The sequence below is a fragment of the Magnolia sinica genome, chromosome 7, assembly GCF_029962835.1.
Source record: "Magnolia sinica isolate HGM2019 chromosome 7, MsV1, whole genome shotgun sequence".
In the NCBI taxonomy this organism is placed as follows: Eukaryota; Viridiplantae; Streptophyta; class Magnoliopsida; order Magnoliales; family Magnoliaceae; genus Magnolia; species Magnolia sinica.
The window spans coordinates 81,819,280-81,846,896 of NC_080579.1; the positions used below are offsets into that span (position 1 = coordinate 81,819,280).

Here is a 27,617-nt window from a genome sequence, read left to right on the forward strand (position 1 = left end):
ATTATATCCATGCTTATGTATTTGATTAGTTGAATCATATGAATGCATGAATTGGGTTGTATGTTACACACTTAACTTGCAAGCACACATAAGTTCACTATCTCTGTAGAGTAATTGCTTAATTGTTATATCTATTGTAGTATATATGATTGGACCCACTTTGGCTTGAAAGCCTTAGTATTATTTATCTTAATTAGTTTGAATTGGTAAATTATTTTATTAGGCAAGGATTTTTAAGGTAATCACCCCCCCCCCAAGAAGTTATAATTCTAAGCTCTGTCAAGCTTCCACATGTACGATGGTAGAAAATTCACGCAATTTCACAGTAGATATACATGAAGCAACCAGAGGGGTTTGAGATACAGGGAACAAAGAATAAATTTTACAAGTTAAGAAAGTTATTGTACGACCTAAAACAATCACCTAATCAGTGTTATGAGAAATTTGATTTTTTCATGGTGAGTCATCAATTTACTAGGAGTGAATTTGATCATTGTGTTTATTTTAAAACATTGAGTGATGAGGAATTCATTTTATTGTATTATATATAAATGACATGCTTGTTGTCGGCCATAGCATGTATGAAAACAATATATTGAAGACTCAGTTATCAACGACATTCGAAATGAAAGATATAGGGACTACAAAAAGGATTTTCAGCATTAATATAAAGAAGCATGTTACATTTGTCTCAAGTTAAATACCTTAAGAAGGTGTTGGTGAAGTTTAGGATGGCAAGGCTAAACCGATTAGCACATCTCATGCTGGTCACTTTTGACTTTCTTCATGGTAGTGTTCTATTTCAAATGAATAAAAATAGTTTCTCTCGCGTACCCTATTTGAGCACAGTTGGAAGTTTAATGCATGTCATAGTGTCTATGAGATCGGATATTTCACGTGCAGTTGGTGTTATGAGAAGATACATGTCAAACCTCAGCAACCAACATTACGAGACAGTAAAATGGTTGCTCTTTTATCTTTGAGGTACAACAAATTACGTATTGACATTTGAGAAATTAGGAAGAGAACTTATAAGCTATGTTAATTCGTACTATCCAAGGAAAGTGGATAAAAAAATGTCGACTTGTGGTTATTCATTTGTGCTAGCGGATGGAGCAATCGGTTGAATATCGAAGTTTCAGTCAGTGGTTATTCTTTCTACAATTGAAGCTGAGTATATGGCAGTGACAGTGGCATTTAAGGAAGGTGTTTGGTTGGGATGAATGATGAACGAGCTTGGACTTCAACAGGAGGCAGTGCCAGTTAATTGTAATAGCAAAAGTGTGATCGATTTAGCAAATAATTCGGTTTATCATTCTCATACTAAACATATTGATGTTTTCATCATTTTATCTTACAGGTGCTTGAAGAATATGGTGTCACTCTTGAGAAGATTCACACGAACGTGAATCCATTAGATATTCTTATGAAGGTGGTTCCCATAGAGAAGTTCAAATTATGTTCTACTTCTCTGGGTCTGACGGAGGTTTGATGAAGACGGAGTGTGCATGAGAAGTGACGATGGCAAAGCTGTGAAGGAGACAATTATAGATGGATCTTAGAGTTGTAGTTCATAATGATTGAAGCCATTGTAGAGATTGTTGTTTTGATGTCTTCAATATGTACAGAAATAAGGGAGTTCGATCGATTGAACAACCTGCTCGATTGATCGAGTGAACCCCGGATTAAGCAAATTGGTATTTAAATAGTTTTGGATAGGTCCGATTGATCAACCTGGGAGGTTTGAGCGATTAAAATTTTTTAAAATATTCATGTAAACTCTCTAGACACTTTTGAGTATATTTGATTGATCAAACATGTGGGATCTCAATCTATCGAGGGTTGGTTGATCAATGCTTAGATCAATGGCACACAGTTTTACGTAATTGTATGATTTGCTTCTTATTCCGAGTGTAACATTAATTACATATATATATATATATAATTAGGGTAGAAAAAAATAGCAAGTTGTTTCTACGGTTTAGAAAGGAAAAAATAAAACTTTTCACATCTGTAAGTTCATCTAATCTCTTGTAATTCGTTTTCATAATGAATTAGCTTGTCACTTTGTGTCATGATTTTTTCCTGCAAGAGTTTTCCCTTTAAAATTGTGTGTTCCTATGCATGCTTTTTTTGTATTTATCTTTTGTGTTTGATTCGAATTCGGAGTTTTCTTTTGCAGTTCCCCAACATTATACTTATATACTCTACATATCTATTATTAATATTAATCCTAGTTTAATATTTAAAGATCAAGTTGAGTCGAATCTAGCCTTTAAATCAACCTAACCCGGCTAGACATTGAATCAAGTCGAGTTTTGGGGTTTTCAAACTATGTTTCATATCCAATGAGTGAATATTTAAGATAATTAGTTTTATGATTTTTGAAGAGATGGGCTTTGAAGAATGGGCCCCACATGATGGTCGGTCCAAATAAATTATTGGACCTTCTCTAACAAGATTAATATATACAACCAATTTCATAGTAATAATTAGATGGTTATAATCATTAGATTAAGGGGATGTTTGCATCATAAGTTACTTAAGATGAGCTACTTATGCCTTAAATAGTTTATCCTGATTTCTACTTATTAAGTTAAAGTGATTAAGCATCTTCAAGTAAAAAAGTTACATATAATTGATCTTAAACCAAACTTACTTATCTCAAATAAGTTACTTAGCAGTAGTAGAAAAAGTAACTTATTTGGTGGTATCCAAATGGGCCCTAAGTGACTTTTAAAAGGGATCGACAAGTAGAGGTAGGCCCCACATTAAGCATAGTCTAAATCAAACACAAATTCTGTGGTGACCCTTCCACCATGGACATCCGAGGTGACTCGACATGGCAAAGTTTGATTGAGCCATGTGTCACCATCTAAGATGGGATATATATATATATATATATATGAAAGTTGTTGAGTATAAACTCAACCAAGTCCCATCTCTAAATCTCCTATAGTAGGACATGGTCCAATCAAATCTGGCCACATCCGGCCATCACGCAATCCCTCCCGGAACGTTCTAAATTAGAAGATGAAGTTATATCACTCCATAACATCAATATGTATACTAACAGTCAAACCATAGGTTCTCGGGTCTTTTCTTACGGCCTTCACCAACTACCTTTTAGGTATTCCCCTTACCCTTTTGCGCTTTTAGAGCCGTCAACTTCAACCCACTTTATCCTTTTAATTGGTTTAGTTTTAGATCTCTGTTGCATATGGCCAACCCATTTAAGCATATATATTTCTTCATTACCTATCAATGCTACTCCAAAGTTCCCTTAAACGCATTCTTCAACCCTAATTTCATCTTTCCTCATGTTGCTGGCCCGTTATCCATGTGAATATCCTCATTTCCACAATGCTTATCCTATAAGCACGTTGTTCCTATGCTGCCTGTCATTCTATCCGATGTAGAAATATAGTTATTATAACTATCATATTAAAAAATTTCCTTCAGTTTCATTGGCATACGATAATTGAGTGGCGTCTCCAGTTCAGGCACCTAATCTAATTCCATGAACAACATGCTTCTCAATATCCCTGCTCACCTGAATTATTGATCTAACATTCTTCTCATCTGCAATTCAGCTACCCAGCTCTAGCTAACAACTAAATAAATAGCCTAAAACTTCTTTCCACCATAATATTTTAAGCCAGACAACAAAACAAGCCTTACTTGTCTATAGCAAATAGAATAAAGTATGAATACCTTTTTATAATAATAGCATATCAATTTCTAGACAACTACTTCAAAACCAGGAAGCTTCGTCCACAAGAGCCCTTAAAAAGTCCACAAATCTGACAGGAGATCATCTCATCCACAAATCCGACACAGGAAACCGGATTGATGGTCCCAAATGAACCTAACGTCTGGACAGCGGAGAGATGGCCCAGCCATATTATGGCTCTACCAGCTCTAAATGGGAACAGAACACTCTACAACACTTGTTTTACAGAGTATAAAACACCCGGGTTCGTATATGTACCATTTATGTAAAATCATCTACGTCCAGGTTCTATCCGGGGCAGAAAAAAAAAAAGGCATAAAAATCCACCACTCAGGCCCACCACACTACAGGGAACAATGGGAATGAGATGCCAATCATAAGTTTTGTGTCAGGCTATCAAGGTGTGTATCTTTTATCAAATGGAATCCATTAATCAACTGTATCAAAAAACAGAAAAACATCCTGAACCAAATAACAGGCTGGTGAGCCCAAGCGAACTTAAAAGAGGTTTTGGAAGCAGCTTTACATTGTCCTCAATACTGTGGCCCATCAGAAATTTCATGGCACTGAACTTTTGTACATACTGTTTAAATAAAAGTTCTCACCTAATGGACATAGTGGATTTACATACAAAACATGGACCCCACAGAGCTAGGGTATTTCAGTTGCGTACAATCGGGTGTAGTTGTAGTAGACGACTCTAATCCCTCTTACCTGTATTATCTCCTTCCATTTTGATGCCAATGTTTCATAACGTTGGGTTTTGATAGAATTAGAGCTGTACACGAGTCGAACCAAGTCCGAGCTTGGCAGAGCTCGACCAGTAGCTAACCTCAGCTCGATCCTCGAGCTTGACTGGCTAGCTCGGCTCGGGCTAGTTCGAGCCTGTTCGACATTTTATCAAACACACAGAGTGCATCTTCAAATTCTCACATAATGTAAAACAGTAATAGCACTTTATAGATATTTCATCAAATACTTGGCCAGCAGCATCAAAATCAAAATACGAAGGAAATCTTATAACGTAAATGTTTTTTTTTTTTTGGTAGAACCCTAAACAACACTTCTTTGAGTCATTTTATCAAACACTCGGCAAGCAACATCAATATCAAAATAACCAAGTCACCAAGCCAATTCGATCAAAGTCAATACAAGTTGAGGCTCAATCCTAATCAAGTCGAGGTCAGGCAAGCTTGAACTCAGCTTGAAATTTTTTTAGCTCCAAAAACCAGCTCAACTTGGTCCGAATCCAATTTCGAGCTGAGGCGAGTTAAACCTTTCCAAGTTGAGTCGAGCTAGCTGACCGAGCTGACTCGACTTGTGTGTAGCTCCAGATAGAAGGGAGAAGAACATACCCCTGGCCAAAAAATACTGTTCACAGATGAAATCAAATCCAAGACTTTCGTACTTGCACAGCTCACTGGTTGGCTGGGCTGTGCTGTGAATTTTTTTTTATTGTTTATTATTTATTTTTTGGTATATTACATGTTCACGGCACTCCCCATCTGATGAATGGCCCGGATCTCTGACACAGGACTTGACATGGTCCCAACCAACTCACCCAAGTCTTTAGAAGAGGAAAGTAAATTAAAATACTGCATTAAAGGCACCATCTTCTTCATGGCCCATCGTGATAAATCGCCACAACCATAACCATTTGATCCATGCCTCCAGTGTAACTAGAACGGAACAAAACCATATATTGAAAGAGATTGGCTGTACAAGGCTCCACCCAAACGCCCGTACAGCAGTAGTGCATGAGCTTTTTAGTTTGCATGTGGGTCCTACCAGAGATCTAAACCAATCATATTACAGGCTCGTCCTAAATGGCCCACACAAAAGAAAAAAGAAAAAAAGAAAAAAAATCACCCCCCTGGTACAAGATCCTAGCCCCAACTGTTTAGCTTTATCTTCCATTGAACATGGACCGTTGCTTCACAATTTCTTTTTTCTGTGACTGCCCACTTGCTAGCCACAAATTGACAGTCCCTGCTTTTTCCCTCTTAAGAGCTAGTACAGTAGGCTATCCACAGCAATTCCATAGCATCACTATCTTGAATCACTAAGCCATAGGTCACATTTCCATACAAACATTCACCCGTAGCACCCCATCTTGGAGAACAGAAACAGATGCCAAAATCCCCCACCATCAATGAGCAATTGTCCATTCATCCATGATCCAATCCTTTGATTTTTTATTTTTATTTTATATTACTTTTTTTTTAATTAAAAAAAAAACACAATAACAAAATAACAAAATAACAAAAACAAAAACAAATGCAGTGAATGTCCCATTACCTATGTGGCCATCCATGCGTGGAAAAAACGCACCACACCACGAAGATCACTTTGTACAAAGATCAAGCTATATTATACACTCTTTGGAGCGGCCACAATGCTCGAATCAATCAACAGATGGCAGCAGATGGTATGATTCAATGTCCAATGTGGCCCACCCAATTCATCCTGAATACGTAGATTGGATTTCTGGAAAGAAAGGGCTCTTTAAGCTGTATATGATCATTTCCAATTCTGAAAAACTTACCAACCAAGTTAAAAAGACCAGTCTTTTGTGACAATTTGTGAAACTTGGCAGCCTTGGATGCCCACCCCAATCCCAAACAGCATCATGAGCAACAAATATGAAAACGATTCACCATGAACTAACCACACAATCACCCAGAGATGATTAGGCAGCCATTAAGCGGAACTGTCAACTAGCGGACCCCACAAAACATTGGACAGCTGTGAAAATGTCTCGCTCTAATATGTTGTGGGCATTTCATAGCAGATCATTCCTCATAATAACAATGATAACAACAAGAGCACTATTAGGCACGTATGACCAGAGTATTTTAGTCTCGATAGTTTATTCACGCATTTGCAATGCACGGCCCATCTCTACCGGACCTGGCCTTCTTTAAAGAAGCCATCCATCAGCAATTGCATCTACGTACAGACATTATACACAGGAATTATATGACTCATGGCCCAGACCATGCAGAATGCAGATGGGTTTTCAAATCTGACAAGTTGAGCCTGTAGTTCGGTAATCCAAGACCAGAGGCATGTTGCATCCCACAACAGATGGACAGCGCCCAAAATCTCCAAGATTGGAAGATCCTAACAACCAACAGTGGAACATTTTTCAGTTGAATGAAGACCATTGTTGTAGTTTTCTTAAACCAGGAAAAGCTACAACTTTCAAGGAGATCGAAGAATCACAGTCCATCCACAGTAGGACACAGCGGACCAACAGACTGGATTACCAACCCAAGGGCCCCACTTGTCAAAATTGAAAAACCAGGTACATTCTGCAAAGATGTAGCCAGATAACAAATAATTCCTCCTATACACGTTACCTTGTTCATCTTTCTCTATCTAGAGAATACAACACCTAAACACCAACCCCTTCTGATCCGTCCTCTGCTCTTCATTGCCTGCAACCATGACGAATCATTATTTTTCAAATTAAGGTAATAACATATGATTAACAAAAAGCCATCAGTGTCCATGTCCAGGCCAGCACCATCGATTAACATTTTATGTGATCTGAACTGTTTGCTGGTAAACCCAATGCAGATGAGCTGCAGACCAAAAATCTCCATTGAACAATCCCAGCGATTGATTGAACCTTTCCATTGCATATGGATCATGAGTGATCTTTTTACTCTTTCAACATCCATTTGCAGGCCAATAGTCAGTGAGTGATCTTTTTACTCTTTCACCATCCATTTGCAGGCCAATAATCAGAATGGTCATGATTCTCAGACCAAAGTGTTTTAGCAGCATTGCCCATCTACAGTTGGGACACTAGATGAAAAGTATGGATCACTGACATGTGGACCCAACCTGTAAAGAATGTTGGCCCCTTGTAAAATTCCCTTGCCCAAATTTCCTACAAAATGTAAAAGGGGGTGGAAAAAGAAGACCCATGCAAATATATTGTTCTTCCGAACCTGTGAAAATTTATCTCATCATATCTACTAACTCGATGACTGTAATCAACCTCATGTAATAGAAGATTCAATAGCAGTTGATTGTAATCAACCAATGTAATAGTTTATTACATTGCGCATGTGGGAGTTTTGTGCTCTCGTTGCGAGTCCCAACCCAAATAAAGTAGGCTTGTGTCAAATTAGCAGTCAGCGTCCAACTTATGCCATAACCTTCATCATGAATTCAAACAATATAACATTCCAAACTCATGCCATAATCGTTAAGCAATGCGTTGTGTCAGAACCTGGGTTTGGTAAGAAATAGGCAAGGGTTGGCTAGGGTGTCCCCAGAAACTACCACGTTGCAACAACACCCAGTTGCTATTAGAAGTCGACGAGGGTCTCTACTCCATTCTAGACACGCAGGTAAAGAAGCTAGTCCACGAGAATAGAATTCATCTTGCCCCATGGAATATAGAAACATTAACAAGTAAGAGTATGAAGTTAGTAGACATGATGAAATGAAGGAGAGTTAAAATAGCTTGCATTTAGGAGACCAAGAGGAAAATGGCCAAAACTAGAGAATTTGATGGATGTAAGAAAAGGGTGGTATTAGAAATGGGGTAGATGGTGGAAGATAAAGTTCTAGATGTTAGGACAGTAAATGATATGATTATATTAATATTTAATAATAAAACTTATATTAGAAGAGATAATCAATGTTATTGGTGCATATGCACCATAGGTATTGCTCGATGATAGAATCAAGAGACAACTTTACGTAGATATGGATGGACTAATGCAATGAATTCCAAATGAAAAGAGGATATTTGTAGGAGACTTAAATGGTCATGTAAGAAAAGAGAGTAGACAATATAAGAGTGTAAATGTAAGATATGGCGCTGGGAGAAGAAATGAGTTGGGGTATGCTTTAAACTACATAATTTAAAAAGAGAGGCGAACACTTAATAACTTTCAAAAGTGAATCATACAAGCCTAAAATATTTCTTTATGCCTGGGAAAACAGGACGATCAATATATACAGATTGCAAGATTATAACCGGAGATTCTGACTGCGCAACATAGGTTGATGGTTATAGAAGTTACATTAAGAGATCAAAGTGAGAGAAATAATAGGTATCCAAAAACTAGGCGGTAGAATCCAAAATGAGGAAAAATAATCTTATTCAGAAATAAATTGATGGAAGAAGTAGAATATCGAAGAAGTAAATGTTATGTGGAAATTGGAATGAGATGGCTAAGTCGATTAGGAAACTGGCAAAAGATGTTTTAGAAATTAGAAGTACCTATAGGGTAAAGCCAATTATATAAGGAACTTATTGGTAGAATGACAATGTACGAAAAGCTATTCATGAGAAACATTTATGTTTCAAAGCCTAGCAAAGGACAAGAAATGATGAAGAACAGTATAGAAATGCCAAAGGATTGCTAAGAAAGTAGTGAGCGAGGCTAAAATTAAAACTTATGATGATCTTTACAAGAAATTGGAGACAAGAAGGTGAGAACAATGTCTTCAAACTTTATAAAAAATAATAGAGGAAGGGTAGAGACCTAGATCACATCAGTTGCATGAAAAGCAATAACCAAAGGGTACTATTAAAAATTAATGACATCAATGAAAGGTCGAGAAGCTATTTTCAAAACTTGTTAAATGAAATCCACTCTGAGAGCTTAAGGATAGAAGGAACCATAATTCAAATGACATTGGAGAACATATATAGTTTTATAGGATTAGAATATATAAAGTGAAAGAAGCATTGAGAAAGATGAAAACAAAAAAGACCCTCGGACCAAATGGTATACCAATAGAGGTTTGGAAGTGTATGCAAGATATGGGTTTATTTTGGTTGACAAAGTTGTTCAACAAGATTGTAAGATTGAAGAACATGTCAAACGAATGGAAGAAAGTACTAGGGGTGTACATGAACCGAGCTAGCTCGGTTAGCTCACTCGACTCAACTCGAAAAAGCTCGATTTGACTCGGTTCGAGCCGAGTCAAGCCGATTTTTTTAGCTCGAAAATGAGTTCAAGCAGGCCCCAGCTTGACTCAACTCGGATCGAATCCAGCTCGAATCGAACTCGGATCGAACCAGTTTGGTGACTCGGTTACTTTGCCATTGACGTTGCTCACCAACTGTTTGATAAAATGACTCAACGAGATGTGGTTGGTGGCAATGAAGGTTTGGCCGGTGGCGAGCAAGGTATGTACATTAAACAAATACCTTTTTTCTCCTTTTTTTCTTTTTTTTTTTGGTTTTTATGATACTTAGAAGGTGTTTGATAAAACACCTGTAAAACCATTGCCTCTGTTTGTAAAACAGTGGGTTTTTGAAGTTGCAGTTCAAGTGTTTGTGGAAATGCCTCAATGGCGAACTCAGCTCGATCTTGGCTCGAACTCGACCCGAGCTGGCCCGAGCTGCTGACCGAACCGAGCCGAGTTCGAGCTGAGGTCAGCCAATGTTCGAGCCGAGTCAAGCTGAGGCCAGCTCGACTCGGTTTAACTCGATGTACACCCCTAGAAAGTACCATGCATTATGGGAAATTTTGTAGGATAGCTATAAGGCCAGTCATGCTTTAAGAGTACAGAATGTTGGGCAGTTAAGTAACAACATGCTCATAAGATTAGTGCAGCTAAAATGAGGACTTTAACATAGATTAGTGGCAAAACGAGGAAAGATAGAATTAGAAATGAATACTTTCAAAAGAACTAAGAAGTAACACCAATAGGTAATAAGATGAGGGGAAGTAGACTTAGATGGTTTGTCATGTGCAATAGAGACCAAGAACCGCACCAGTTAGGAGTGAGCACTAAGAACCGCACCAGTTAGGAGTGAGCTAATAGAAGTTCAACATTCTAAAAGGGCAAGGAGAAGGCCCAAAAGGATATGGATTGAGATAGTAAGCAGTGTTTTAAATAGCTACACTATGTAGTGTGTAGCTTACACTACGTAACGTAGCTTAACCTTAACGTTATGTAGCTCATGAAAATAGCTAAAGTCACGTGTAGCCTACGTTACATGATTAATTTGCGTAGCTCACATTACAAGTTATTTTTCACTACAACAATTAAATCAATTAATGTTTTCAATGATTTGTTACATTTTTCAAATTTCAATAAAAATTAGTTAATCTTTTCAATGCTTTTAGTTAATTTGTTAAATTTAATTAATTAAAAAAATTAGTTACATTGGTTTCTTTGCTCTTTCTTTACCTTTATACTTTTTTTTACACATACACTAGACACACACCCACGCACGCCATAGTTGGATTTCACCACCTATGGGTCTCGAACCCAAGACCTCATGTTGAAACTCCTTAGAGTCTACCACTGAGGTAAGGACTATATTTAATCATTGCCCTTTCCTATCACTTCAAGTTAATCACTGCCCTTTCCTATTACTTCAAGTTGCATTTGGTTGCACCAAATATCATGAAATTTTGTTAAACTTCATTATTAATCAATCTGATTTGTTGTAGAATATCATGAAATTGGTGCAACCAAGCGCAACCTTTATTAAAAATCTAGAAGTAGCATGTAACTTACGCTACACGCTATGTAACTTATGCCTCACGCTTTAGAGGGTTGAACACTACGCTACACACTATTCGCTATTTAAAACATTGGTAGTAAGAAAGGACTGGATGAACTATGGTCTTACTGAAGGTATGGCCCTTGATAGAGTGGAATGGCAGAGCAGAATTCGTGTAAACGCCCCTAATTATTGGGATAATGCTTCGATGATGATGAATGTTTTAGCTTGATGGGGATGTGACAACTATCCCCTACTTCCCACCCAAAAAAAAAAAACTCACTGACATGGAGAAAGAGGAGTTCATCAAGCTTCCAGATCAACTGTGGTATGTTGTCATTTGTGGCAGCATCAGTGAAGGGTGGAGATGGAAGAGGGATAAATGTGGGTTTCCCACCCATGGACTAAAATATCCATGTTGTATCAACCTACACAGCGAAATCACATCGATATCGGCTCGATATGACATGCAATACAGGGTTAATCAGCAACAGGGGGAAAACATTGGGTGGTATCGGCCAATAGAGTGCATATCAACACCAACAATGGTTAATAGCAAAAGATTTTTTTTTTTTTCTAATTCTTTCAAATTTACTCTTTCTTTTCTTTTTTCTTTTATTTTTCTCATTCCAATCATTGAGGAAGCTTAAAAAGTCATTATAGGTTAGATCTAGGCTTATTTTGGGGATTAAAAAGTGGGAGTCAAAGAATCAAAGCAGAATGGCCCATTAAGAGAAAATTAGGAGAGGAAAAAAAAAGGGGTAAACCACCTTTTTTTTTTCACTTTTTCATCTTCTTTTTGTTGTATTTCATTGGACTAGACCCTATTCACTAAATCATGCTTGATTTACATTCAATTAGGGCCCGCTTGCTTGACTTTCAACAAGTCAACCCAACAAACAACATTCTCACAAAAGAATAGTCTGATATATCATTGAATACATGTTCAAAACACAGAGAAGAATGGATTCTTGAATCTCTCCCTTTCTTCTGATATTTTTCCATAATATTTTGGCTTTAAAAAAAGTCAACTGATACAAGACAGATATTGATATGTGATGCTCATATTGTATTGGTTTTTAACCGGTCGATGCGCCCACCAATACTGATATTCAAAACCTTGTTTTCACCCTGAAATCTTCCTACTGCAGCCTCAAATGTTGAGAAATTACTGATTGAAGTGCCCCCCTTTGGCTCACATATGGCACTTTCATGGTACCCAAGAGTAGTTGCATTTGCATGGTTATTAAGAAAGAGTGCTGACCATCAATAACCTCCAGAGAAGGAAAATAATCAGAATGAATGTAATGCAGGGGCATTTTCACACTGGGCTCAAGTGCAGTGGCCTGTGTGAAACGGAGGCACACTCGGGGTGGGCAGCCTGTGAAGCAGGTGCCATGTGTGAGGCGAGACCTATGTGAAGTGGGGCCTCAGATATAAGATAAAGGGGATTGATTTGACACGCTCTATCAGTTCGAGCTTTTAGAGCAAGTGGTTAGTTGCTTTGCATCAGAATGTTTGCTCCCTCTTCCTGAAAGACACGGTGTTGTATACCAATTTATGGGCATTTTTTATATGTAGTGCCATAGTGGGTTATGCCTGGGACAGTTGAAGCTCTCTAGCGTGGAAACCCTGTTTGTGGTCCTCGTGGAGAGAGAAACAACAGAATTTTTAATAATAAATCAGAACGTGCAGCTGAGGTTTCCACGAGGGCCAAAGGGGGAGTAATTTTGTCGGATTTAGGCATCTTGAGGGAGATTTTTTTATCATCTTGAGGGATCTTTGTCTTGCCTTTTTGGAGGGAGAAGAGGGATGATTCTTCATCATCCACTATTCCCTTCTCTTTGTATCTCCTTCTGATTAGTGCTAATAATTTTCATTGTCATTCGTGCGTGTGTGTGTGTGTGTGTGTGTGTGTGTGTGAGAGAGAGAGAGAGAGAGAGGAATAAGAAGACCCAGGAAAGAAACATCACCTTCAGGAGGCTGGGCTAGCTTCCGATTCTGAGGAGACGCCATTTCTTTCTTCAACTGGGTCAATATATCCTCCATTGTATGTTCCCTCTGCCAATCCGCAAGCATCGGAAACAAGGCCGGTTCAACCTGGTCAATCAATGCAACCTAAGCTTACAATTGCAATTTTTCCTGGATAAAAGTAGAAAATGAAGATCAACGAAGGCTGAGGCACTTCACACGAGGAGAGATTGAAGAGGTGATATGCTGCCCAGGTGCCAAAGTAGCACGCATGTACAGAATCCAGGTTGCTTATTAGGTGACTGCCACCATGAACACCTGAGCCAAAATCAAGAAAATCCACCTCATCAGGTGAGCCAAACATGTATGTTGAACATAGCTTGTCAGTCATGTCTTCTCTAATCATCCATTTTTCTCATACATGCGAGTCCAACTGTTGAGAGGACCAGCCTGATTTTCCCCAATGGCATGACCACTCCACCTGATAAGTGGCTCAGATCCAGCAAACATGGCAGCTGTTGGCAAATGTGCCATGAATTTCCTTTTCAACTACTCTCCTAAAGCAAACAGCTGAGCTTTCAGATTTGAGTAGTACCACTCCTGTTTCCTGGTTCACGCATGTCATGTTTATCCGCGTCTGAAACCTAACAGAAGGTGGGTTATCTGGATAATCTTTGTCGCAGAACAATTTCAACTGATATATGCGTCCCTCATGAACAGTCTGCAAAGGAGAATAGAAATGAATATCTTTCAAAATGAAATGAATCATTGCAGCTACCAATGTTTGCAATATTGATATTATCGGCCGATAATATCTTTATCGCATGCAAGCAATACGAAACCCCCAAAAAGCACTTGGAAAAAAAAAAAATTTAATTTTTTTTAAAAAAAAAGTTTTGTATATCACACAAAATTCATCGATATTGTCACGATTTCGTCGATATTGTCACGATTTTCCTCGATATAAATCTTTGAATCAATGTGAGAGAGGGAGTTTTAGTACCTGTAGAGAAGAAGATTGCATAATTGGATCAAGAATTTGGTGGGCCACTCCATCAATCGACAGCGTGCGGCGCAAGTGCAATTTTCTTTTTCTTTAATTCAAATGGCAACGCAATTTTTGGCGAGAAATCCACAAAACTCGTGGAGATTTGGGATTCCGAAAGCACCGGAACCAACCCTTCGAAAATGGTGTCGGAAACGGAGAAAAATCAGGGATTCCAGTCCTACTAGAACCCTCTTTCTTCGACAATGGCAGACTTACAAGGATTTTAGGGTTCCAGTCATTATGGAACCCTCTTTCTTAAAAAATGGCTTCGGCCTCTCCGCTGTAACAGTGAAATCCGATCCCTATTTAATGGAAACGGATTGGCTACTTAGTGGTCAGTGCTCTGTGGACCCCAACATGATGTATGTGTCTCATCCATGCCATCCATCCATTTTCCCAGATAATTTTATGGTATCGACCCAAAACTGAGGTAGATCAAAATATCAAGTGGGCCACACAGTGTTGATTGAGCTCTCACCATTAAAAACTACTTGGGGCTACAAAAGATTTGATGAAGCTGATATTTTTTTCGGCCTTCATCCAGGTCTTTCTGACCTAATCTACAGGTTGGATGTCAAATAAAAGTAACAGTGAGCCCTAGGAGGTTTTTAATGGTAGACGTTCAATCATTACTGTTTTCCCCTAGTGTGGTCCACCTGAGATTTTGATCTGTCTCATTTATGGGATAAATGATTAAAATGATTTTTAAAAATGAATGAACGGTGTATATAAAACACATAGATTATGGTGGGGCCTACATAACACAGACCACTAGCCACCTGGCTAGTGGCAGCGGGACGCAAATTAGCTACTGACAGGTTGAGTAGCGAGACTCGCTACTAAAGTGATGTCACCAAGTTCTATGGGCCCCACCATGATGTATGTTTTGTATCAACGCCGTCTATCCATTTGGAGAGATCATTTTAGGGCAAGATCCAAAGAATGAGTCAAATCCAAAGCTCCAGTGGACCCCACCACAGAAAACAGTGGGGAGAGTGACGTCCACCATTAAAAACTTCTAAGGGCCATAAAAGTGTTCAATCAAGCTGATATTTGTGTTTTCCCTTCCTTCATGTCTATGTTAACTTGTGAACAAATTGGATTTCAAATAGACATGACGGTGGGCCTTAGGAAGGTTTCAACAGTGTGAATCACTCACCCCCACTGTTTTCTGTGGTGGGGTCCACTACAGATTTTGATATGCCCCATTCTTTGGTTCATTCCCTAAAATGATATTTACAAATGAATGGACGGTGTGGATACAACACGTACATCATAATGGGGTCACAGAACTTCGTGACATCACTTCAGTAGCTAATCCCCGTCCAGTGGCAGCGTCACTAGCCAAACCGCGTCCCTCTTTAATAGGGATTTTGGCTATCCATGCAACGTAGAATCTGACGTGGAGTTTGGGCCCATCGTGAATGTATGTGGTTTATCCACACCGTCCATCCGTTTTTCCAACTGATTTAAAGGGTTGAGCCCAAAACTAAAGCATATCCAAAGCTCAAGTGGACCATACCACAGGAAACAATGGGAATAATGATTTCCACCATTGAAACCTTGCTAGGGCCCACAGTGATGTTTATTTGTCATCCAATTGTTCATAAGACCACAATAACATGGATGAAGGGAAAACACAAATCGAAGCTTGATCCAAAACTTCTGTGGCCCTCAGGAATTTTTCAACAGTGAACATTCAATTCATACTGTTTTCCGTAGTGTGGTCCTTTTAAGCTTTGGATATGCTTTCATCCCAAGCCCTAAAATTATATGGTAAAATGGATGGAAGGAGTGGATAAAATATATAAATCACGGTGGACCCCACAGAGTTTACTCAGTACCTGGGCACAATATTGTTGATTTTTGGAGCAGCATTACTATTCCTAGCCCCGTCAAGCAACTCTATGTGGGGGTCTAGGCTACAACTAGTCCCCATCATTGATATGTATATTTCTCAATTTTTACTTTAATACATTTATAAATGTCATGCATTCAATTTAAATATAGTTGCATTAGTTCAGTTAAGCATCGCATAGCTTAGGACCCTATACAAAGGAAATTTATTATGTGCATTTTTTTTGAGATGTTATGATTTAAAAGTGTGTATTAAGAGCTTTTTTAACAATCCCCAAAGTTTCATTAAAAAATTCAACCATTTTCCCTATGTTTCCCTATGTTTCTCAAAAAGTGCAATAAATTATGCGATACAAATGATATTTCCCGTGCGATAACCGATACATATCTATATACCAAGGGTGCGATTCATAGCGCGATACCGATATTTCGAACACTGGCGGCTATTGGCCAGTTAGGCTTCCAGGCCTAACCAGCCATAACTGAGGTTTGGGGTAGAATTTTCATGCCAACCAACAAGCCCAGGCTCCAAGTTTTCTGGCCAAATTAATAAACAAACAGATTCAGGCCAGTTACCCCCCTCACACCCAGCCCTGTTGCAGGCCCATTTGTGACTCTACAAATCAGGCATGGACATGATTTCAGGCACAACTAATAATCACGCCAGGCCAAGCAAGCTAGGGTGGAAATTATTGTCCGGGGAGCCCAAAACAGTGCCATCCATGTGAATGACTATTGGGTAACCATGCAGCAGCGAGGAAAAAGTGATTGCATCGTTTACAGAAGTGTTTGTCAAGGATTAGAGAAAACATACATTATGCGGACCAATGATGGTTCCTGTCCAGGACCTCATGTATACATCATCAGCATCGTCCATCCCGTAACTGACAGTCCCATCTCCAATTCCCTTCTCCCCTCTCTCAAGCTCTTCCAGCAATCTGAAATTCCTAGGAACTGAGAACCAACAACCATGAAATTTCAGGCACAACTAATAACATAGCAACTCCTTTCTTGTAAAGAAATTACCACAACCAAAATAAAAATAAAAACATGCCCACTACCACTTTAGCTCAAGCAATGAAAGGAAGGGAAATATCAACATCTATGGTTTTGAAGGACCCAATAGCCTGTCATCACATAAAAGAAGTTTAAAAGCTGCATATTTTTCTATAAAACCATCCTTAAATATGAACCCTCAACTATACCAACTAAAACCAACACAACCTCAAATATAAACCCTCCAATGCTTTAAATGGATGGCCTCAGAAACCCTAACAACCCCAACACAACCTCAAATATAAACCCTCAAATCTCTCTCTCTCTCTCTGGCATCAAAATATCTGTGCTAATCTGGCAGAATGAACTGCAAAGCATAGTCGTCAAAGGACTCAAAATCCAATGATTTGCGATTTGAGTCAAATATTAGGGGAACAAAAAACTGTTTGAATCCCGCCTTGCGTCTGTTTTTAAATGAATCCTCCAATTCTATAATTTGAATCCTATAATTTACCACCCAAATCCTTATTCACGATTCAAATTATACTTGTTCTCTTCTTTTATAAACTTTATTTGGCTTTAATTTTATGTTTTTAAAACTGGTGAGAGATTTAAGAACAGTTTAAAAAGGTCAATTTATTTTATTCTTCATAAGCAAGGTATTTTGTATCGGTAACAGTGGCTATAATGGTCACCACCATTACCAATACAGGGGTGGAACGACCGTTACAAACCCTATAATGGTTGAAAATTTTCTTTTGCCCGAAAAATTCTGACAAATATTTAGAAAATATAAAATAATGTAAATATATCAAATATGTATTCATTTTTTGTTTTGAACATGTTTATGGTAGTGTAACGGTCCACTCTTTAGTGAGAGCGTAGTATCGGGCCGTCTAGTGGATTTGTGAACATGATTGTCTCTAATGTTTACACATCACAATCAAGCAGTAGAACTAGATATTAGAAGAAGGAAAAAAGTCATAAATACTATTTACATTTTTTTTTAAAAGATGGCCCTCAGAGCTTCTATTTGCTCAAATCACTTCAAGCTATGGTTTTAATCTTAAAAACTATAATAAGACTGGTCGAAATATGTAATACAATGATCTAAGATAATTTTTGGAATGAGAAAAGTGAAAAAATGATTTGAAAAATAGATTTAAATGGAAAAAAAAAAAAAAAGTTGTCGTTTTTCGACTGTTATGGGGGTAATAGTCGTTATGCCCCTGTAACGGCTTATGCAGTCCAAAAGAACCAACTGCCACATTTCACCCCCATATCACATAACGGTCATGGCCGTTACCCATATGTATCGGCCTTTACGGGCATATCATAACGGATACGGAACACCTTGTTCATAAGAAAGGAGATTAGGGGATTTTGATATTCAATCTTCAAAAACAAAGAAATCCAAATATCTTTTTCTTCAGTCCACAAAATCAAATGCAATTTTTTCCAACATAAACTAAAGAGGGCTGAAAAAAACATTGAAACGTTAGAAGGGTGAAATTATTAACAAACATTTGTATGCTTTTTAAACTAAAATTCTCGAAAGACAAGAATCCTTCAACATTATCATGATAATGTATGTCATATACAAGTTCTCAATTGCCAATATCATGACATGTATTACTTTTCTTAGCAAATATTGATGGAAAATGGATAATTGATTTGTAACTTTTCCTGATTTATTTATATTTTTCAAATTTTTTAATTTTTTTAAAAAGAAAAAAGAAAATTCTTAACGAGTTATGATGTGATTTCTGATTTGATACGATTCAACCCCTATTTCGATATGAGATATGATAACGATTTTGACAACATTAGTGCCAACTAGAAAACCAAATATATTCACCCCAGGCACACCTACCCAAGCGGTTCTGTATCCGTTACAATACGGTCGTAAAGGTTGATACGTATAAGTAATAGTTGTGACCGTTACGCGATACAAGGGTGAAACAAGGCAGTTGATTTTTTAGAACTATATCGACCGTTATGGAGGGCCATCACGGACATAACGACCATTACCCTCATAACAGTCGAAAAATTACATCTTTTTTTCTATTTAAATCCATTTTTCTCCTCATTTTTTCATTTTTCTCATTCCATAAACTTTCCTAAATCATTTTATAACATATTTCAACCACTCTAACCATAATTTGTAGGATTAAAACAGTAGATTGAAGTGATTTGGACGAATAGAAGCTTTAAGGGCCTTCTTTTTAAAATTAAAAAAAAAAAGTGGTCTTTATGCATTTCTTCTCGATTTCTAGCTCTAATGCTTGATTGTGATGTGTGAACACTAGAGACACATAACCATGTTCATAAATTCACTAGGCAACCCAATACAACACTCTCACCAAAGGGTGGACCGTTACACTACCATAAACATGTTTAAAACAAAAAATGAATACATATTTGGAATGTTTACACTATTATATATTTTCTAGATTTTTTTTTTTCAAAATTTTATAGGCAAATAAATAAATAAAGCTTTTCCACCGTTACAGGAATCATAATGATCGTTACACCCCCATATCGACCATTATGGCCAATACCAATATCAGTAACGATGGTGACCGTTACGGCCACTGTTACCAATACAGAATACCTTGCACCTACCCGCGGTGTGCCCAAAACGCCTAGACAAACCTAGGCAAATACCTAGAGATTCCATGCAAAATTTTCTTAAATTTCACTTTATATATATATATATATATATATATATATATATATATATATATATATATATATATATATATATATATATATATTCAATTACATGTGTAAGTTGATTTTATTTTTTTTTCAGTCAATCAAAGTCAACACAATTGAATTCCTCTTGGCCAAAAAAACCTATATCCCCAATTCTAAACTCAAGAAGGGTAAAATTACTTTTTCCTCTTTTATTTCCTTTTTCTTTTGTTTTTAAATGTCATAAGGGTAAAATTATTAAAGGACAGTGGTGTGTTTTTTAAGCTAAATTTCTCGAAAGATAAATCATAAAGGAAAGACAAGAATTCTTCAACACTACCATGATATGTATATCATATAGAAGTTTTGAATTGCCAATATCGTGACATGAATTACTTTTCTTAGCAAATATATATGCGAAATGGATAATTGATGAGTTATAATTTTTCGTAATTTATTTATATTTTCACATTTTTCGATTTTTTTTTTTAACGATTCGATACAATTCAACCCTATTATGATTTGAGATATCATGACAATTTTAACAACATTAGTGCCAACTAGAAAATCAAATATATTCACCTGGTTTAGTTAGGAACCAAGATATCCACTTCTACATTAGACTCCACAAATGCAGCACACTATAGTTTAAGAAAGTAGGTGCACCTCAAGCACACCTACCCTTGGTGCGACCAAAATGCCCAAATGGACTTGGGCACATACCTAGAGATTTCATGCACAATTTCTTTAATTTCATATAACAAATATTAATATCCATTTACATATGTAAATTGATTTTTTTTTTCAGTCAATCAAAGTTAATACAATTCAATTCCTCTTAGCTGAAAACCCATATCCCTAATTATAAATCTTAATTTCCCAAATCCTAACCTAATGTAGAACGTAACACAGATACATTCTTAGCATGGTTGGACCAAAAGAAGATAAACCGTAAATTGGCCATAACTTTTGATCCGGGTATCGTTACAAGGCACATAACTTATCAATCTTTCTGAAACGGGCCATCCGAGGTGAACCAACCACAAAGTGGGTGGCATCTGTCCGTTTCACCAAAAGACACAAGCTTTTGACTCAAAAATGAAAACTTAAGGAAAAAAGTACTATTTTTAGTAATTCCAATTTTTGTAATTTTTTCTTATTTTTAGAGTTTTAGATTTTCTTCTTTTTTAGAAATAACTTTTAATTATGCTAGGACTCTTCTAGCAAAAGTTTATTTCGAATTTTTATTTTTAGAAATTAGGCTTTAGAAGAGCTTTATTAGAATTAGGATTTTTATTAGAGGTAGAATTTTACTATTTTTGGTAATTACGAATTTTGGTTTCGTTTTTTCTTTATTAATAGTGTAACAAGAACACATGCATATCAGACAATCAATCAATCAATTTATTTCCGATTTATTTAGAATTTATTTCTATTTTTATCTCTCCTCGTGGATTCATGGAATCTCTATGAGGAGTCCAGAGAAGCTCCGTGGATTCAGAGTAGTTATCCCTTTGAGGAAGGCGGTGATTGACCTCATCACGCACATCCCTGCGTCAATTGGTATCGAAGTGAGAACTCATCTCGGACAAATGGCAAATAATGACGGTATGGAGCAAAATCCTATGGACGGTAATCCAGGGATTCGTTATCTTTTGGAAAGAATGGAAGATTTCCACCGGGAGAGTCAGTCGACAATGCAAGGGTTGCAGGCAACCCTCGACCATCTTGTGGATACACTATTTCCGCCTCAAGCTCAAGGCGATGCTCAACCGCCCGTAGTTGCTATATGGCACAACCCTGATTTCCGTAGAGCACTATTAGTGGTGAATCATAGGGCTACCTCAGATGATTTGAGTTTTGGCGACGAGGACCTTGATGACGACTTTGTCTGGCAACCAATCCATGTAGGTGATTGTTTATATCGTGCTGAAAAAGACTATCGAGGTAAGGTCGAACTTTTTATTTTTAATGGCTTATTGTGTATGGAAGATTTACTCAACTGACTAATCAAAGTAGAACGATATTTTGATTACATGGACGTGCCGGAACATAAAAATTTAAAATTAGTAGCATTCAAATTAAAATTCGATGCTTCTACATGGTGGGAGCAATTACAACTCTTACGTGCCCGACAGAACAAGGCGTCCATCTTATCATGGCCACGGATGAGATGTCTTCTTCGATCACGATTCCTCCCTAGTGATTACGAGCAGGTATGGTTCCAGCAATACCAAAATTGTCGACAGGGGAATCAAACCGTCACCTACACCGAAGAATTCCAGCAGTTGGCGGCACGGAATGATCTATCAGATACTGATTCGCAGAAGGTAGCACGATTCATAGGTGGGTTACGATCGATGATTCAGGACTGAGTTCAGATGCACCCGGTTGGAAACATGGATGAAGCGGTTCAATTAGTGGGTAGGATGAAAACGCAGTTTGCAAGAGTCCCTACTTGGCCTTATCCTTCAACTCAGCTCCCCATGACGAGTCCCACGTAAGATTCCGTGCTGGCGCGAGGAAAAGAACCAGCAGGAGGATGTCTTCAACCTCACGCAACCGTAAATCATGACACAGGGAGCGGCCCATCTAAGCCTCAACGTATAACACCCATAATAACATGTCAAAGTAAGATTCAAAATCCTTACAGTCGGCCAAGGCCGAACAATTGTTACCATTGTAGCCAACCGAACCACTTATCAAACACTTGCCCTCAATGCTCTACAGCCTACTTAACCATTAACGAAGGAGGCACTGAAGGTGATGCAGCAGAAGAAGACCCTGGCTTTGATGAATATGAAAAAGCCACTAAGGAAGGAGTTTGTGACGAAGAACGAACGGCCGAGGATCATGGCGACTCCTTAGTCGTAAGGCAATTACTGTAAACTCCAAGGAGTTGCATCCACAGCGGCACAATATATCCCGTACGCAGTGTACCATCAACAGCAATGTTTGTGATGTAATCATATACAATGGTAGTAGCAAGAACATCATCTCGAAAGTGATGGTGGACAAGTTGCAACTACCTACGACAAAGCATCCTTCCCCGAACACGATTAGATGGAACAAGGAAGTCAACAAAATAAAGGTAACCGAACAATGCATTGTCTCATTTTCGATTGGTAAAAATTATAAGGATCTAGTACTTTATGATGTGGTTGACATGGAAGCTTATCACATGTTACTTAGTCGACCATGACGATATAATGTTAATACTAAGCATAGACGCCGAGATAACATAATTATATTTATTAATGATGGTAGAAAGACTATCCTCATCCCTATGGGAACGGGAAACCAACTCAAGACTTCTAAAGTTGAGGAACGGTTTCTCATAACCGAACAGGATTTTGTTAAACAATCTGAGGAGACAGGAGATGTAGATGCATTAGTTGAAAAGAAAAAATATATGAAGCCTGTGAACATCCCAGAGGATTTGAAACCAATTTTGTAGGAGTAAAAGGCGATTGTGCTCGATGAACTCCTTAAAGAATTGCCTCCCATACAAGATATACAAAACCACAGTGATCTTGTCTCAAGAGCAAGTTTGCCTAATTCTCCACATTATCAGAAATGATGCGAGATTTTGCAGGCACAAGTAAAAAAACTAATCCATACCAATCGAGTCAAGGAGAGCATGAGTACATGTATTGTATCAGCTCAAGAGCCTAATGCATAGTACAAGGAAAAGTCTAGAAAACATCGGCGCCAGAAATTATTTGAGTACCATGAGCGAAGTCCCTTGAGTAACTTGAGGACGAGTTTTTTTCCAAGTAGATGGGTCTGATGTAAAACGTGGCACAGATACATTCTTAGCATGATTGGACAAAAAGATGGTTAACCGTAAATTGGACATAACTTTTGATCCGAGTATCATTACAGGGCGCATAACCAATCAATCTTTACTGAAACAGGTCATCCGAGGTGAACCGACTTACTAAGTGGGTCGCATCTGTCCGTTTCGCCAGAAAACGCACGCTTTTAACTCAAAAATAGAAATTTAAGAAAAAATTTACCATTTTTAGTAATTCCGATTTTTGTAATATTTTCTTATTTTTAGAGTTCTAGATTTTCTTCTTTTTTAGAAATAACTTTTAATCATGCTAGGACTCTTCTAGCAAAAGTTTATTTCAAATTTTTACTTTTAGAAATTAGACTTTAGAAGAGTTTTATTAGAATTAATATTTTTATTAGAGTCAAAAGTTTGCTATTTTTGGTAATTACGAATTTTGGTTTAGTTTTTTTTTCTTTATTAATAGTGTAACAAGGACACATGCATATCAAACAATCAATCAATCAATTTATTTTTGATTTATTTAGAATTTATATCTATTTTTATCTCTCCTCGTGGATTTAAGGAATCTCTATGAGGAGTCCAGAGAAGCTCCGTGGATTCAGAGTAGTTATCCCTTTGAGGAAGACGGTGATCGACCTCATCACGCCCATCCCTGCGTCATAACCCTACATCCCTTTTGTAATATTTTCTTATTTTTAAAGTTTTAGTTTTTCTTCTTTTTTAGAAATAACTTTTAATCATGCTAGGACTCTTCTAGCAAAAGTTTATTTTGAATTTTTTTTTTTAGAAATTAGACTTTAGAAGAGTTTTATTAGAATTAAGATTTTTATTAGAGTTAGAATTTTGCTATTTTTGGTAATTACGAATTTTGGTTTAGTTTTTTTTTCTTTATTAATAGTGTAACAAGGACACATGCATATTAGACAAGCAATCAATCAATTTATTTCCGATTTGTTTAGAATTTATTTCTATTTTTATCTCTCCTAATGGATTTAAGGAATCTCCGTGAGGAGTCGAGAGAAGCTCCGTGGATTCGGAGTAGTTATCCCTTTGAGGAAGACGGTGATCGACCCCATCATGCCCATCCCTGCGTCATAACCATAGACCCCCCCACCCCCGCAAAAAATAAAAAATAAAAATAAAAATTCAAGAGAAGAAGGCCAAAACACAATTACAACACAACCAAAGAAAAAGACAAAAGATAGCACCTAGTAAGAGCCTAAATATCTAAGGCCCATTCCATTACATCCAATTTAGCCATCCCGAAGATCTCCGAAACTTGCCTACTCTGATTACAAAAACATCGGTTATTCCTCTCCCCATAGGCACAAATGCTGGCCAATAAGGCAACGCACCATGGCATCCTCCATTTCTTTCCTATCCCACCCCGTGCCAAGCGAGAAAGAGGCACTCAATGGAACCCGACATAACCCACATCTCTCTTGCAAAAGGACAATGAATGAAGAGATGATCAACCGACTCCCGAGTCCTAACTCTACAAGAACATAATGTAGACATTGGTGATCATCATCTTCCTTTTCAAAAGATTATCAACTTGGGGGTGGATAGTGCCCAACGAAGGAAGCGTGAAATTTGCCTTGAGCTCTTCCAAGGATCAACCTGGAGAGGCCATCCCTAGAAAAACATGGGGCTCAAACTGTTGTAGCCATCCAATCAGTGCCCTACCAAAGCAACTGTTAGAGCAGTTGTCCACACTCAACCAGCAGATCTCTCAACAAATGGATGGTCATTGTCCAATTGCTGCAATTTTCCTCATAAAGCTCATCCATGTAGCGGCCCGCCAAATCAACAGTCTCTGTCATCTCACATGCTCACCACGCATACTGTGAGGAAGAAACAGCATAGACCTTTCGTCCAAGCCCATCCCACCGTTAAAAATGATTGCTTGATATACCTAGATCTCTCTCTTTCAACAACTGAAAGCCAACTCAACCGAAACAAAACAATTACTTCCAATTTCACCCTAGAAAACCCTAATCAACTGCAGAAACCCTAGAAATCTTGCAAAAATCTCAGAAAACAAGAAAATCAGAGAGAAAAAGATAGAAATCTACTGAAATTACATTAAAACATGGTAATTAAAGAAGGTGAATGCAAAGAGAATGAGGAGAAGAAGAGAGGATGGCTCTGAAACTCACCGACGACTCTGGAACCTTCGGAGCCCATCTTCCTGACTGGAAAACCAGAAAGCTAGGGTTTCTTTCTCTCTGTAAAAAGAGAGTTGCAGAGAGAAGGGGAGGAGAGAAATCTAGGTCTCTTTCTCTCTCTAAAAGCAAAGAAAATGAGAAGAGAAGAGAAGAGAAGAAAGAAAGCTGGGGTGGCTTTCTCTCTCTTCAAGACGAGAGAGACGCATCACAAGAGGTCGAACCTGAGATTTGTGGAGTTGAGATGCTAGAGCATCTCTCACCGTACACGTGACAGAGTTGCATCTCAATCACTTCTGCCAATCACGTGGGCCACGTCACGGATCCCTTATATTGTTTAAAATCCGACCTGTTAAACAGTGGTGTCCACCCCTTCTCTTCATTTTCGTTCCCTTAATGTTGACTGTCCAGCTTGGTTTTTTTACTGTTGTTTTGTAGGCCAATGATCAGACGGCTAGGATCAATAGAATCTTTGTTTATTTTCGTTATTTTTGGAACGAAAGTAGTGCCATGTATATGGACGGCTCCAAATGATAATTTAACACGCCACATGTACCGTCGAGCAAGATGGTTCTACCGTTTCCTGTTCTATGGGCTACACCGTCTGGTCTTTTTTAGCAGAGAGAATTGAGACTTGAGTATTAGAGACAGTTTCCGTGAAGGGAGCGGATCAGGTGTTACCCGGCTTACACCATAGTGGGTGTACCCCCTGACTGTGGGGCCTACCTTCATGTATGTGTTATATATCTATAATGTCCATCAATTTTTCTAGCTCATTTTAGAGCGTGGTATCAAAATTTCAGAAAATCCAAATATTAAGTGAACCACAACATAGGAAATAGTGGTGATTGGCCATTAAAATTTTCTTGTGGGCCACAAAAGTTTTGGATCAAGCTGATATTTGTGTTTTTCTTAGTACAGGCCTGTGTGACCTTATGAATAGGTTGGATGGTAAATAAATGTTTCAGTAAGGCCTTTGAAGTTTTTAATGATTAGTGTTCAATGACTATTGTTTCCCGTGGTGTGGTCCACTTGAGATTTGGATCCTCTTCATTTTTAGTATAATGACTTAAAATGAGCTGGAAAAATTGATGGAAGTCATGGATATGCAGCATATATATAAATATAAGCCCCATGTTCAGGTAAACACCCACTAGGAGCTCATTATAGGCAGGGTTCCGAAGGGCCACCCTCATGTTTGAGGTGTGAGTGAGGTGTGAAAGTATGAATTTTATCCACGGACGGCGATTGCCTGCCTAAGACCTTCTCAAGAAGCTCGGGCACTGCGATGGTTGTTGTAAGTCCACCCATCCAACCGTTTGCAAGCTCATTAAAGGAAAAGAAAAAATGATGCAATGGGTACAAAACTCAAAAAGGCCGCAGGAGAGGAATTAATAGGGAATGAATGTTGCCACGAAAGTTTTGTTTGGAGCCAAGTTGTTATTTGTGTGAACCGACAGTGGGGTGTAGAAGCTTTAAAAAAAAAAAAAGTTATTTGTGTTTTCAGTGGTGAGACTGACCTTTATAAGAGATTGGACGGAATATACGGATGGAGCTGGACACAAAAACATTTCAACAAAAGACATTTTTCCTCACTTTTTTGTGTCGTGTGGCAACTTAAAGATTTGGATCTTATGCTTCTTCTTCTTCTTTTTTTTTTTTTCTAAAATCTTATATAGTAAAATAAACTATAAAAACATAAGGACAGTGTGGATTTATCATGAACGTTATGGTAAGCTTACTTCACAACTTAGGAACTAACTGCGAATGTGTTTTGCATAAAATCCACCTACTTTACCTGCCCCTTTCCATATGTATTAGGTAATACATAACTCAACTTTTAACATGTGGAACTTTTACGG

General features: G+C 37.9%; 1 protein-coding gene across 2 annotated transcripts; it reads right to left on the bottom strand.

Annotated features, from left to right (window-relative positions):
• Positions 1-6,487: 6,487 nt before the first annotated feature.
• Positions 6,488-25,965, bottom strand: LOC131251545 (ubiquitin-conjugating enzyme E2 variant 1D-like). 2 transcript variants are annotated; one of them, XM_058252300.1, is made up of 6 exons: positions 25,750-25,965; positions 16,913-17,052; positions 13,789-13,914; positions 13,196-13,322; positions 7,586-7,631; positions 6,488-7,173 (listed from the first exon to the last, which is right to left on the bottom strand). In XM_058252300.1, exons 1-6 carry the CDS (start codon positions 25,775-25,777, stop codon positions 7,167-7,169), a joined length of 474 nt encoding a protein of 157 aa, XP_058108283.1. In that variant the 5' UTR covers positions 25,778-25,965; the 3' UTR covers positions 6,488-7,166. The 2 variants fall into 2 exon arrangements, with proteins under 2 accessions (XP_058108283.1, XP_058108282.1); XM_058252299.1 differs by lacking the exon at positions 7,586-7,631 and having other exon boundaries at positions 25,750-25,962.
• Positions 25,966-27,617: the final 1,652 nt, after the last annotated feature.

Bases quoted from the DNA above. Each gene is read 5' to 3' on its own strand.
- LOC131251545 (XM_058252299.1), bottom strand. From the start codon at position 25,777: ATGGGCTCCGAAGGTTCCAGAGTCGTCG. The intron at 13,915-16,912 runs GTATGTTTTCTC...TCTCCTTTGCAG, and splicing joins CCATCATTGGTCCGCATAAT to ACTGTTCATGAGGGACGCAT. The intron at 7,174-13,195 runs GTGATGTTTCTT...TCATGGTTGCAG, and splicing joins GCTAGCCCAGCCTCCTGAAG to GCAATGAAGAGCAGAGGACG.